The sequence below is a fragment of the Podarcis tiliguerta genome, assembly GCF_965153285.1.
Source record: "Podarcis tiliguerta genome assembly, chromosome: 1".
In the NCBI taxonomy this organism is placed as follows: Eukaryota; Metazoa; Chordata; class Lepidosauria; order Squamata; family Lacertidae; genus Podarcis; species Podarcis tiliguerta.
This window is the reverse complement of record NC_139534.1, coordinates 112753635-112768654: the sequence shown is the minus strand read 5'-3', so window position 1 is coordinate 112768654 and position 15020 is coordinate 112753635. Positions and strand designations below refer to the sequence as shown.

The 15020-nt window shown below is 41.7% G+C and overlaps 1 protein-coding gene and 1 long non-coding RNA gene across 7 annotated transcripts in view; one reads left to right on the top strand and one right to left on the bottom strand.

Annotated features, from left to right (window-relative positions):
- Positions 1-4811: 4811 nt before the first annotated feature.
- On the bottom strand, positions 4812-6064 carry LOC310677917. The gene is made up of 2 exons (XR_014511515.1): positions 5930-6064; positions 4812-5844 (listed from the first exon to the last, which is right to left on the bottom strand). It is a non-coding gene; the product is annotated as an uncharacterized lncRNA (long non-coding RNA).
- LOC310674776 (cation channel sperm-associated auxiliary subunit beta-like) overlaps positions 5917-15020 on the top strand; it is a 45134-nt gene continuing 36030 nt past the window's right edge. For 2 of the 6 annotated variants that reach the window (XM_083434465.1, XM_083434464.1), the window contains exons 1-4: positions 9400-9652; positions 11569-11721; positions 14022-14082; positions 14806-14901. In XM_083434465.1, the coding sequence (XP_083290591.1) occupies positions 9431-9652; positions 11569-11721; positions 14022-14082; positions 14806-14901 (532 nt within the window). In that variant the 5' untranslated portion in view covers positions 9400-9430. Of the gene's footprint in view, positions 6324-7635; positions 7712-8387; positions 8477-9067; positions 9285-9399; positions 9653-10668; positions 10858-11568; positions 11722-14021; positions 14083-14805; positions 14902-15020 lie in introns of those variants that run through there. The other 4 variants (XM_083434466.1, XM_083434469.1, XM_083434468.1 and 1 more) reach the window with 4 other exon arrangements.

The window sequence follows — 15020 nt, the reverse complement described above, 5'->3', positions numbered from 1 at the left end:
CTCTCTCTGCCGAGTGGTGGCAAGAACCCATGGGGTTCCACGCACTCACCAGAGTCTGTGTTCCTTGGGAGAATAGAGACATGGCAGAGACTGACATAGCTTTAGTAAATATGGTCTATTCACTTATTTACACCTCCAGTCTACATAAAGGGAGTCCAGGTCTTGTAGCATGGTCATTTCAAGAGGGGTTTGTCCCCCACAGCAGTGCAGCCAGACTTCAGCCAGCCTGCCCAAGATGGATCCCAGTCTTTCTTTTCTTCTTCGTTCCAGCAACCCTTGCTCAAAACTCTTTTCCTGTCGCCTCGCACCCAGTTACCCTGGCAAGCTTCCAAACCCCCAGTCTCTGTTCACACCTCAGGGTAAGAGGGGAGGACAGATCTCATGCATTGCCAATAGCCCTCTTGTTTCTTAACGGCCCTACCTCGTATGGGTGCTGGACAAACTTCCCAGGAGGCTGATGTGCCCCTAAATTTATTTGACCTGGTGTGAATCCTCATGCTGGTTGCTTCCTGGCTATATTTCTGCTTCTGGGTAGCTACTAGGACACACAGCACATATGTATGCAGGAATCCTAAGAGTTTGGGCCACTTGAAACATTTTGCAACTACAACTATTGTGGTAAAGTTGGCATCCCCCTATATTATTTATGGATTGCCAGTGGCGTAGGGTGGGTTGCCAACTGGCGTAGGGTGGGTTGCCAACTGGACTAGATGCCAACTGGACTAGATGAAGAGGTTCCTCTCTGCTCTTTGGATGGCTGATTTGTAAAATTCCTTAAATTGTAAGAGAGAAATGTCACCATATCACAGCTGTTTACCCTGCTTCCCCAATTTGCAGGAAATGTGTGTGCTGGACTCACTTGTGATTATCCTTTTACTGAATGAAGCTAAACTAAGCTGAGGCAAGGAAAAGCCTTTTCCTCCTCCAAGCTACCACCAGGTGCCAGTTTGAGGCGATCTGGAATCATAGCTAGTTATGCAACAGGCAGGGCCAGATGCCAGTACTTTGTTTAAGAAGGGAGTGAAAAGAGCTGACTGACGAGCTGGTGATGCCAATAGTGACGTCATGTACACACCTCATGAATAATCCCGGATCCACACAAAGATGTACTGCATACCTAAAGCCTCTTTATAAACTTAGCCATCTATAACAAACTAGCATGGACCTCTGTTGCATTTGGATACTATTCTGAAGTCATTCAGAACAATTGTGTTCTACAGCCCTGCAAGGATTTGCCACTTCATAATGGTGGAAGATTGCATGACTAAATTACAGCCCCATGTAAAAAAAACAAAACCTCTCCCTGCTCAAATATTGTATGGTCTGTTGTTTTTCTTTTGCCTCTGAACCTTTTCCTTCACAAATAGTTTGACAGAAATGTTAGGAGCAGTCAGTAAATGGGAGTTCACACAAATCGCAAACCAAGCACCTCAGCTTTTATAATCTTTCAGTTATTTTAAACCAAAAAATAAAAATAAAAAAATTAATAGGAGGCAGTGGCAGACAAACTGGCACTTCTCAGCTAGGAAGGGGACACAGCTTCTAACCTCAAAGAATGGATAATATCTTACAACACATACTCTCCAACTCCAGTTTTCCTCAACTCTCCCATACACCATGGGGAGTGAGAGGTCAATGCTATATACTGGAGCCAGAATGAGGTGTCTTGGCACCTGGGGCAAACAACATGAAAAGTGCCCCATGCAAACCCCATATTTTATTTTATTAAATAAAATATCAACAATTCACAAAATCGTAGAATTGTGGAGTTGGAAGGAATCCTGAGGGCCATTTAATCCAACTTCCTGCAATGCAGGAAACTCAACTCATCCATGACAGATGGCCATTCAACCTCTGCTTAAAAACCTCCAAGGAAGCAGAGCCCACCACCTTCCAAGGGAGACTGTTCCACTTGTTCCAAGTGCTGTTTATCGTTTTATTAAAAGTATGTTTCCAAGTTTGGCAAAGACTCCGTGGATTTCAGGAGGTCTCAACTTCTTGCTGACTCAGAGAGAATTGATAACACTTGGGTGCTTGAATCTTTGGATATCTGAGGACATTTCTGTAGGATATAAATCACACTTGTATTTTAGCACTAAATAATGTTGTTGTTGTTGTTGTTGTTGTTGTTGTTTAGTCGTTTAGTCATGTCCAACTCTTCGTGACCCCATGGACCAGAGCACACCAGGCACTTCTATCTTCCACTGCCTCCCGCAGTTTGGTCAAACTCGTGCTGGTAGTTTCGAGAACACTGTCCAGCCATCTCGGTCTCTGTCGTCACCTTCTCCTTGTGCCCTCAATCTTTCCCAACATCAGGGTCTTTTCCAGGGAGTCTTCTCTTCTCATGAGGTGGCCAAAGTATTGGAGCCTCAGCTTCACGATCTGTCCTTCCAGTGAATACTCAGGGCTGATTTCCTTAAGAATGGATAGGTTTAATCTTCTTGCAGTCCATAGGACTCTCAAGAGTCTCCTCCAGCACCAAATAATAATCTCACCTAAATGTTAATTTTGTATATAGTGTGTATAATGTCAATAATAATAACAACAATAACATTAATCATGATTTGGGTGCCCCCTTCACTCACAGGACCATGGGGAAAACTTGCTTGCCCCACCCTTGTTTTGGCCCTATTATAGAGCAAATGAATCACAGGCACTAGGCTGCAGCGTTTCAAGATGGGGTGAACTCTTGAGTCCAACAGCCAGTGGTGTTGTACAGTAGGAGGGGGGATTTTCTATGTCCCTGCATGACTTGTTGCAATCCCCAATTAATAATTCTATTAGTCACCATGAACCTTTCTTTTCCTAAACAAATATGGAACATAAATATGGAAGATGAGCAAGATGCTTGTATTAATTCCATTCTAAGTTCTTTACTGCCACAAAAAGTTATCAGACTCTGACAGAATATAACACGTGTCTCTATTATCCTGCTCAGCTGGGAACAGACAGGAGCGGAACTCTTTTCTCCTTAGTTGCCCAAAATATTGTGCTTTGCTGCCACTAAGTGTCTGTAGTTGAGAACAGCAATGTTGTTGAGGAGCACACGCACACATCCACACACCTGTTTAACTAGCTAGGATTATGAATGCATTGAATTCTGTATCACCTGTGCTCCCTGCCAACTCTTTTTGTCCTAGTCACTTAAATTTGAGTTTTGAAGCAAACAGTGGGACGTCTGGGTCTCCCTTCGTTAAGAGGGTGTTGGGGATAGGCTACTGGCAGGCTGAGGTTGGGGTGCCTGTAGCCGGTCACCACTGTGTTGCAACCATCATGTCCTAGCTGAAAGGAGCCCTGTTGTTGTTGTTTAGTCGTTTAGTCGTGTCCGACTCTTCGTGACCCCATGGACCAGAGCACACCAGGCACTTCTGTCTTCCACTGCCTCCCGCAGTTTGGTCAAACTCATACTGGTAGTTTCGCGAACACTATCCAACCATCTTGTCCCATGTCCTCCCCTTCTCCTTGTTCCCTCTATCTTTTCCAACATCAGGGTCTTTTCCAGGGAGTGTTCTCTTCTCATGAGGTGGCCAAAGTATTGGAGCCTCAGCTTCACAATCTGTCCTTCCAGTGAGCACTCAGGGCTGATTTCCTTAAGAATGGAGAGGTTTGATCTTCTTGCAGTCCATGGGACTCTCAAGAGTCTCCTCCAGCACCATAATTCCAAAGCATCAATTCTTCAGCGATCAGCCTTCTTTATGATCCAGCTTTCACTTCCATACATCACTACTGGGAAAACCATAGCTTTTACTATACAGACCTTTGTTGGCAAGGTGATGTCTCTGCTTTTTAAGATGCTGTCTAGGTTTGTCATTGCTTTTCTCCCAAGAAGCAGGCGTGTTTTAATTTTGTGACTGCTGTCACCATCTGCAGTGATCATGGAGCCCCAAAAAGTAAAATCTCTCACGGCCTCCATTTCTTCCCCTTCTATTTGCCAGGAGGTGATGGGCCCAGTGGTCATGATCTTCCTTTTTTTGATGTTGAGCTTCAGACCATATTTTGCGCTCTCCTCTTTCACCCTCATTAAAAAGTTCTTTAATTCCTCCTCACTTTCTCCCATCAAGGTTGTGTCATCTGCATATCTGAGGTTGTTGAAATTTCTTCCGGCAATCTTAATTCCGGCTAGGGATTCATCCAACCCAGCCTTTCGCATGATGAATTCTGCATATAAGTTAAATAAGGGAGACAATATACAGCCTTGTCGTACTCCTTTCCCAATTTTGAACCAATCAGTTGTTCCATATCCAGTTCTAACTGTAGCTTCTTGTCCCACATAGAGATTTCTCAGGAGACAGATGAGGTGATCAGGCACTCCCATTTCTTTAAGTGAAAGGAGCCCTAGGGAACTACATTTCCCAGGCTCCCTGCTACTGCAGATGTTGCTGTTGCTGTTAATGGGCGGTAGGTAGAGGCTCGTGAGAGAGCAGAAGTAAGACAAAGTCAGACATTGTTGCTGTTGCTGCATGCTGCTCCTGTCCCACCAGAAAAAAATGACACAGAAGTGCCTCCTCCTGCTGCCTTTTCTCACCGGAAGACACCTCTGTTGTCATAGTTAATGTGGAATCATGTTTGGTGAACCTGCTTTATACTATTGTTATCATCATCATAATCACTTTTAATTTGTATACCGTCTTTCTATCTTACAATACTCAAGGTGGTTTACAAGCTGAAGAAAAAAAGAATGTACAATGTACAATCTAATGCCATACAAAAATGTGATAATAAAATATAGCTTTAAAATAAACAACCTACATCGAATAAAGTAACATTCAACCATTGTTATGTTGTTGTTTGCAAGCTGAAACACCCACAAAACGGATTAAAGAATTTTTATTTTTTAAAAGAGAATTGCTAATGGAAGTGATTCATTTTTATGACTAAGAAGCTGTTCAGCTAAGACAAGTTATTCAGAGACCTGAGTTTTTTCTTCCATTTGCCTACCAAACTTTTATCAGCTTCCCTTCTGCCCTAGATGGACCTCTCACTGGGTGGGTGGTTGAAGATACCCTCCTGGCGTTCACTTTAGTCTCGCAACTGTGGAGTTTTTTTGTTTTTGTTTTTAATTTGAAAGACTCCCACTTCATATAGTTGCATCCTATGAGGTTCTAGCAACAGATGAGCTGAGGAAATTAACATGGAGGACAGGTCTCCTGTGTAGTTTTTGTATCAGAGCCACTGACCCTCATTTTTATGTGAGGACTACGGGAAGATTTCCACGTAGCCTGTTCCTGCCACATAATTTTAAATTCTGAAAATCTATCCCCTGTACTAGCCCACAAGCATTGTGTGGACAGGCGGAGTCCCCCCCAACTCCAGGTGATTCCCGAGTGGAATAATGACTCAAGACAACGTGCTATGGGATTAAAATTGACCACAACTTTATTAGGTTTCAGATGTAGGGAGACCTTGGCTCAGGCATTGGGCGTTTATCCTTCCCAGTCCCCAGCCAGGGATCTGGGAGACATCAGGGTTATTCAGAATGTGTGGGGATTGGGCTGGCTCTGGAGAACATATCTTCAAGCAGAGAGCCCGCCCTCCGTTTCGCCGCCGTTGGAGGAGAGAGCAATGACAACCTCTTGGCGTATGGCCAATGCCTCCCCTCAATACCCCTTTAAAGGGGAACCCTGGGATCACCGCCACAAGGGTGGTTCACCGCTTCATCTCTCCCCCCCCCCCCCAATTTAGGAAGATAGACTAAAGGATTCCGCCCAAGGCCTGAAACCACCAAAGATGTGACGTTTTGCTACGGGGAAGGCAAAACCTGCCAAAGCAGGAAAATTCCTTTCTGGCCCTTCAACAGCAACCATGACGTAGCTGCGCCAGCGTACCTGTGGAGAAGAGGTTAACCTGCAAAAGAAGAATTACGGTAACTGAGAGAGGGCAGGGTGGGAAAAGCTCTGGAGTCAACTGACACTTTGCAGGTAATACTCACCTTCTGTCGTGTTGGCAGGGTGGTCCCTCCCCCTACCTGGCCAATCCCTTGGAACGCCTCCCCAGGCGGGATTGGGCAACTGGCTGAGGTAGGCAGAGACCTCCAGGTATCCAGCCTGGGGAGGGCAAACCAGCCCGTACTACTGGGAGCCACACTGGGATCCAGGGGGCTGCGTGCGACCACGCAAAAGGTGCCCCCCATTTGATGTGGGGAGCGGTCATTTCTGAAGCTGGATCAGTTTATGAGTCCTGCTGCTATTAGGAGTCACTGTGACGGAACTTGAACTCTTCCAACTGTCATCCTCTGGAACCCAGGATAAAAGCAAACAGTTGGCTGGCTCTCTTGGAAGTGGGAAGGATGGCTCAGCAAAACTGATACAGCCTTGGCAAAGAAGGTACTTTAAAATGTGAAGTGGTATAGAAATAGTTTAAAGAAAGAAAGAAATGCTTCATTTGGGCACAAGATAATGCCAAGTATGGCACCCCCATGCCAATAATACGCAATATCGCAATTCATTAATCTGATGAAGTATTCACTCTTTCTGTTTAATGATAATAATTATCTATATAATTATAATTACAAGTTGCCAATATGGTGTAGTGGTTAGAGTGCTTTATAATGTTATTAAGATTGTAGGAAGGACAAAGAGATTCTTTTGCATATATTGAGAATATTAAATAGGTCTTTGTTATTACTTTGGTTTTATCATTATGCTTGAGGCCTTCAAATGAGGTGTTTTTTAATGCAAAGACCCATATTTAGCTTTCAGTTGTTCTACCATATGTCTCCATTGAAAAAACAGGAGAAATGGAGGTTGAGTATTATTGCTGCCTGTTCATAAGAAATAATTTGATCCTGCACAAATCAGTTGCTTATAGTTTAACAAAGTAGTCCAATTTTTTTAATCTATTATCTTTTCTTTTTTAAAAAATATATCTTTATTTTTAACGTTCATATCCTGCCTATTCATTTATTTGAGATCCGCACGGCAGCTATTGACTGTATGAAACAAACAAACAAAACAGAAAACAAAAGTAATCCAGTCATACAGAGCAGGAATAGGGAACCTTTGTTTCTCCAGTTGACATTAGACTTCAGCTCCCATCACTCCTAGAGATGAAGTAGTAGAACAACATTAGGAGTACAAGTTCCACATCCCTCACAGAAACAAAGATTTGTAGAGTTGGAAAGGGACCCTGAGGATAATCTAGTCCAACCCCCTCCAATGTAAGCATATGCAGCTATTTCATACGGGGACTGAATCCTTAAATCCAAGACTTTACTTTTCCCCAGTGGCATTCACATGTAGTAGAGAAAGGCATTTAACTCAGGAGTGCATTTGCATACCCTCCAGCATATCTCCAAGGAAAATAGAGGGACATTCCGGAATCAAATCAGAAACCTGGACGGCTTCTGCAAATCCAGGACTGTCCCTGAAAAATAGGGGCACTTGGAGGGTTTGCATCTGGGGTGGGAACTAAATCTTCTTTCTGCCATAGGTGAACCCAGGGTTTGGAACAGGAAGCAGGTTTCAGCTTGCAGTTTCCATAGCACCTGAGGGGACTCTTTGATGACCAAGCATGTTGCGTTTACCTGCATCCTTGTTGTCTTTCTTGATCACTGTATATATTGTGTGACTATTGGGGGACCAGCTTTATATATAGCTTTGAATTAAATGCACATTTATATTATTTTTACAATTACAGATGGCACTGTTGCAGCTTTATCTTGTGCTTGCAGCTGTTCTACAGCTTTCATTAGGACTTTCCTACAATGTAAATAGTAAGTTGTATTTTACTTTATTTCACCTTCCTATTCTTGCATACGGGTTAGTTACTAGTGCACTGAATCTCGCAGCCATGCATTTGCATGTGCTGTAATTTGCACAGGACTCCATAAAGATCAGAACTTTATTTTGTCCAAGTGATGATAGGGCCCACCTTTCAAAGGGAAAAGTGTGCACACAGTTTTGGGAACTGAATCCAGGATTTTTAAAAACATTTTTACTGCAGCAGATGCAAGAAGCTTCTTAAAAAAAACCCAACCTATTAAAGAGCAAGAGATATTTGCTAATGATGTTGAATGTGTGTTGTCTAGGAGTCAAGTGAGCCACAGTGAGAGAGCTTGGGAAGATACTGACTGAAGCACAAAGGTTAATTTGGTTGTCCAAACCCATGCAGTCTAGCCTTGGTTTAAAGATTACCATAAATATATTATTTATTTTCTTATTGCCCACCCTAAACCCTACGTCTCCCAGTAAAACTTCCTTCCTGAGACTGCTAATAATATTGAATGTTGTTATTGTGATTATTACTACTGTATTTTTTATTGATCACTCACAAAAGCCAATGCGATCTATTTCAGCCCACAATTTCACTTTTGATTTGAGTTTCAGTATATTCTAGTTCTGTAATATCATCTTTGAAAATATTAGTGATCATATTTTTTTCTCACTCAGTGGGGAGCAATTCGAGTTTTTCTTGCTACACAGAAGATCAGCCTATGATATCTAAGACAATTAAATTGTTTCTTTCAGATGACACTTTGGTAAGTTTCCAGCAATGTATTTCCAGTTGCAATTGAATGGGGAGTAGCTCAGCAAATACATTGGTACCTTGGTTTACAACCATAATCCATTGTAAACCAAAACAGGTTGTAACCCAAGGCACGCTTTCACCAATGGGGTCTCCAAAAAAAAAAAAAAAAAGGGTTGTAATCCAAAAAAATGGACACGCACTTCTGGGTTTGACATGGTTGTAATCTAAAAAGGTTGTAATCCAAAATGGTTGCAAACCAAGGTACCAGTGTAGCGCACTTGTATTAAGGCAGCGGGGAATAACTCGCCAATGCACCATTCTTTGGTTCGGCAGAATAAGTTAATCAATTCTTTTATTTTCTTCCCCAAATTTAGGAAAAGGAAAGGGAATGAGAAAGTAATTAAAATAAGGGCATGGTAATATTATATAAATAAATACAACAGTAAGAAAGAACTCATCGTCAGTTCACATTATGGATACATAATGTGCATAAATCATAGAAGTTCATTTAAGTTCTCCAAATGTCCAGATAGATATCCACACAAAGTTGATATCTAGATTAAATATATTTAAATGGATTGTTAGCTGTCATCACTAACTGAATCGGAAGCGGTTAGACTAAGAAGCTTAGCTAAATGGAGTGAACTATTATTGGTTGTTCAGACTCCCCTTGGATCTAACAACACCGTATGCGATTTAAAGAATTTTTATTTATTTATTGGCATCAAAACAAAACATAGTCTTGCAGTTTGTTTATTTAAATAACAATAAAAGGATGTTCTAGCTTCTGAACTTGCTGCAGCTATGAATATAGCCAGGTAATTTCTTTTACGTGCTGCAGGGCTAATGAGTCTGGAATCAAGATTCTCATGGAGCTAAACTAGCTCAGGGGTTGCCAACCTTTGGGGGGGGGCAGTGGGCACATTTTGAATTTGAAGGAAGTTCTGTGAGTACCAGTCACAAGATGGCTGCCATGGGGAGTGTGGCACAACACATCTTGGCTGCTGTGGGGGGCATGGAAAAACACAAAATTAGACACATTAGTACAACCATTGCTGCTGCTCCCACCCGCTTCCTGAACAGCCTCCTCATGGTTGGCAAGCAAATAGGATGGATCAACAGGCAAGAATGGAAACCATCCCTGCCAGTTTTTGTCCTGTGTAAATCCTTCAAAACCAACCAGATTGTGAGGGGGCATTTTTTCTCTTTTGAGATACAGTGGTACTTCGGGTTACATACACTTCAGGTTACATATGCTTCAGGTTACAGACTCCGCTAACCCAGAAATAGTACCTCAGGTTAAGAACTTTACCTCAGGATGAGAACAGAAATCGTGCTCCAACGGCGCAGCAGCAGCAGGAGGCCCCATTAGGTAAAGTAGTACTTCAGGTTAAGAACAGTTTCAAGTTAAGAACGGACCTCCGGAACGAATTAAGTACTTAACCCGAGGTACCACTGTAAAACTTAAAATAAAAAGCCAGAAGAAGGCCTTGCCTGAAGTAGTCTCTCCCCTCACAGTTCTTCCTCCAGGCACAGCTCCCTTATGAGGAGTCCCAGGGCTGGAGGGTAGGGCAGGGCAGGTGGAAGGAGGCCTTGCCTGATGAAGAAAGCCTTGCCAACATTGCCTCAGGATATTGTCAGGGAAAGGAAGAGGAAGGATGGCAGGAAGGGGCCTTGGGGTGCAACAGAAGATAAACTTAAACATTTTAGGTGTTTTGGCTAATTAAACCATCTATGGCCTTTTAAATGTGTCTGTGGGGGATTTATTGTGGGATTTTTTGCCATTATGTTATGTATTTTGTGCTTTTCAGGTATATTAATTTGTTAATTATCATTTTCTATACTTTAACCCTAAACTTCCCAATTCTCTGTGGCACACTTGCCCATGCCAGCCAAAAGCAGGCAAAATCACTTGAGAGAGGGCAAGGGCAAGTTTATGTCGCATAGCGGTAAATTAATCAACGCAGAGTCTTCTTTATAAACAGAATAAAACTTTTACTTGAAGAAAATAAACTTGTTCAGAAACAGCATAGTTAAAGAGCATGCACAGAGTGCTCATAGCAGCTATCTTAGTCTTCAGAGAGGCACAGTCTTTAGTTACTGATTAATTGGAATCCTGGAGCCACTCGCTCTGTCTGCAACAGCTATACGTTCACATACAGTGGTACCTCGGGTTAAGTACTTAATTCAGGGCTTCCTGTTTCCGGCGGTGGAAAATGGCGGATCCCACACGTTCGGACCTCAGCCTTTCCGATAATTCAGGGCTGATATGGGGGTAACTAGCCCTGGCAGCCTCCCCAGGGCAGGGGAGGACTGTCTCAACGACCCGCGGTTTGCCCCAGATTGCCGATGTGGCAGACGGCAGGGGCGCTGGGCACTTTTTTTACTGAGGTAAAGTTCTTAACCCGAGGTACTAATTCTGGGTTAGCGGAGTCTGTAACCTGAAGCGTATGTAACCTGGAGCGTATGTAACCCGAGGTACCACTGTACTGAGCTGAGACTGACTCTGATAGAGACTGCATTACAGACTGATTCCCAGAGAGAAAATGGCTGCTTTATATAGGAAGAATGAGTCATCACTCAAGATGAGTCACGTGTCACAATGAATTAGAAATTTACTGTTAGCAGTTACAGCTAGCAGCCATGAAAAGATTGTGTAGGCCTTGTTCCGGGCCTATGCCTTGCCAGCTTCTGTCCTCAAAAACCTTTGTCTCATGACAAGTTGTCCCACAAAAACGAGGATTTCTGCCCACCTTTCCTTTATGACTCCTTTAATTATTATTATTATTATTATTATTTATTATTTATACCCCACCCATCTGGCTGGGCTTCCCCAGCCGCTCTGGGCGGCTTCCAACCAAATATTAAAATACAGTAATACATCAAACATTAAAAGCTTCCCTAAAGAGGGCTGCCTTCAGATGTCTTCTAAAAGTTTGGTAATTGTTGTTCATTCATTTATTTATTTATTTATTTATTTATTTATTTATTGCAGCTTCCGCTTTTGAAATCAATGCAGGTTGCCATTTAAAGTTTTAATAATTCCAGATGTTGTGGATATGTGCTTCATATGTTAATCCTGGTTTTTTTCCCCTGTTAAAGACTGTCCGCTGTCATTTGTATAATATTAATAAACCCGACACCGAGGAGAACAGACGGAAGAATCTAGTTCTTTTTACTTCAGTTGGTCTTGCTCCCAGCATCCAGATCTTCAACAGTACCTACTCCAAAGTCTTCTACTTCAAAATGACTCTGGTAAAGCATTGCTGAAGGGCTCATAGCACATCATTTACATGCAGAAGGTCCCAGGTTCACTCCCTGGATATTTCCGGTTAAAAGGGTAGCAGGTGGTCACCTCTGCCTAAACTCGGGACAGCCACTGTCACCAGAATACTTATTAAACAATGCCATAACATTCAGTTGGAAACTTACAGTGGTCCAAAGTGTAGCCCAAAGACCGCATGTGGTCCTCAAGACCTTTTTTGGTGGCCCTCAGCAACATTTGACACCCCCTCAGCCCTTGCATTGCCTTCCCAAAGCCAGCTAAGTGAGATGCTGGGTTTGGGAAAGGAGGCGCAAAGGCTCTGGCAAGGTCCTAGAACCCTATTACCTCCTTCCCGAAGCTGGGAAAGCGCTAACTGCATCAAGGCAGTTTGTGGCCCACAGATTACATGGTCAGAGTACTCTTGCAGTCCACTTGGTATAAAAGTTGGGCCGGCCTGAGCTAGATGGACAAACAATCTGACTTGGTTTAAGGCAGGTTCCTGGGGTGGATCTACACTCATGGTTTTTAACGTTAAGGAAGGCTTAAGGAACGGTTTTAATAACCATATGGACACATCACGTCCTACTTTTAACGTTCATAATGCTTTATTAAAATGTGATACCAGAGGGTGCTGCAGAGCAACCAGCAACTGGCAGTAGGGGGACAGCTGTTTTGATTTTTAAAAGAGGTAAAAAAAGGAAAAGAAAGATGCTTTATTTTACAAGTATGCCCTGTGACGTTTTGTAACGTTATATCTAATATCCTTCTAATAACGTTAAACAAATCAGTGTAGATCCAGCCCTGTATCCCCTTTGAACTATGGTGTGGTATTATACAATTTTTGAAAATGTGGGGTTTTTTGTTTTTATTATGTATTTAGTGTTTTTATATTGTGATTTTATTTTGTAACTGCCCTCAGATCTGTGGATATAGGGCAGTATACAAATGTAATAATAATGATAATAAGCAATAAGCAATACAGTGGCAATTTTAACTTAACCTTTTCCTTAAAAGAATGCAAACCCCACATGAACTCTGCAAATAAATGCATGTGAAAAGCATTAGCAGGAATCAAGTATCATAGTCATGGAGCTTTTCCTGATGTGCTTTACATTGTTTCCAACAGTGTAAGGTGCCAGTGGCATTTTCTGTATTAGCAGGAGCCGGGCACCTTACTCTCTGGATCATGTTGCAGCATGCCAGAAAGGGGAAGTTTCTGCTTGCTCTCTACTGCTTCAATGGAGGATGTCTACTGGTGGCTACTAGCAATGATGGAGGCGATGCTGTGCCCTCCATGGACCATGGATGCAATGCTCTGCTTCCACAGTTGGAGGCTGTATGCTTCTGAATACCATTTGTTGTGATCCGTGGGAGGGTCGTTCCATGTCAAGTTATCCAAATTTTATACTTCATGTCATCCAATTTTCTTCATATTTTGCACACTTGTTGAATGAAGAAAACTAAGTTAAAAACTTTTTTAAAAAATCTCAGCCCATTTTTTAGTTATGAGGGTTTGAAATTTTAAAAAATTGACAATTTTAGCCTTCCTGGATTACACAAAAAGCTTAAGAGCTCAGCCCAGAATTGAGATACATCAAAGCTAAAAACACCAATCTCTTCAGAACTTCATGGGCTTTAATAGCACATGTCACATAATGGACTTACTTTAAATTTTAAATGTCAGCTAAAAAAATATTAAAAGTGATTTAAAAAAATTAATATGGTTTTGAAAAATCCCAAAACATTGTATGGATTATTTAATATTTCTAAGGGCTACTTGCAAAATTCCATCTTGGGGTCTCACTGGGATCATGTATATATATATATATAGAGAGAGAGAGAGAGAGAGTACATACATGTCTGCCATATTGGGTTCTATTTGGGATAAATGGGTCTTTTGGGAGTAAAATATAACAGAAAAAAGCAAGACTTCAAACTGTAATATCAGTTACTTTAGGCATTTCTTTAGAAAGTTTTTCAATTGAAAGGTATCTGAAAAGCTTGTCAGGCTTTTCTTTTAAAAATGTGTTCCAAAGCCAAGTGATAGCTTTCTGTTGCACAATAGAATTAACACTTTGAAAGAATTCTTGTTAGTACTTCATTTCATGAACATTAACAACAAAATACATATCAAACCACTGTGAGAAACAGTTCCTAAGCTATGAGACTATCAGCTATGAAAATTCATAATTGGAAAATCAGTCCGCACAGTAGTTTACCTAAATGTATGTGACTCTTCAAGTATTTAAGACTAAAAATCTTGGGTTACCATCCTTTCTTTAAACAAAAGGGAGAAGGTGTGGATTCGTGGAGTATTGAAATCAACCGAGAAGAGTTAACATATAATACAGGTGAGAGATTTATAATTTCCACTTATTTATCCTCACAGGCTGTTGATGCTTCCTTGTGTTGTTGCTGCTGTTTTTGTACTCACGTAAGGTGGTGAGGACATTTCATTTCAAAAGAAAAAATTTGCACAAAATCCTGCTAGCAGGGGGAAAATTTGACAACTTGGTAGTGAGCATTTGGCACAATCTCAAATGGTGCATAAGTAGGATACCAACTTCAGTGGAGAGAAAGGCAGTTTCGGGATAATGTATATTGCACTTATTTTTGTAACTCACTCTATTTGGTGAAGGGTGTGTTATAAGTCTGAATAGAAAAAAAGAGAAAAATAAATTGGCCAGAAAAAATATGCAGGAATGTTCATTACTAAGAATTCAGTTGAAGAGCAGTGCACCATCGTAGGCAACATTTGAGAAGAGCATGTAGGCATCATCAACTTTGGCGATCGCTTGTAGCCGAGTAATATTGACGTAAGCATACAGCAATATCCACTTGTGTCTATCTGCAAGTGGAATGGGTTTCCACTTGTGCAACAAGTCTTTGCCCCCTGTGGACCCCTGAAATTTGCTCCAGAGGGTTTGGTCGTGGGGATTGCAAGAGGGAGGAGAAAAGGAAACCATGTTGTGTGAGCAAAGGCCTATTTGCTTGACGTTGGATATCACCCATAATACTTGTGTACTTATAGGACTAATCTGTCTCTGTCTTTCTTGCACATGCCGCTGAAACAGATATTAATCCAATTGAGGAATGGTTTGTAAAATTTAATATGCATCATGGTTTAAATATGTTCACTACTACGGGAACCTTGTTGGATGTCACACGAGGTACGTCATAGCTCATAGGGAGTGTTTGTGGTTTTGTAAGTAATTGTGGTCTCATGGAAATTAGCACGGACATTAAGTTTTCTGAATTTATTCATATGATATGGAATGTTTTATTTATA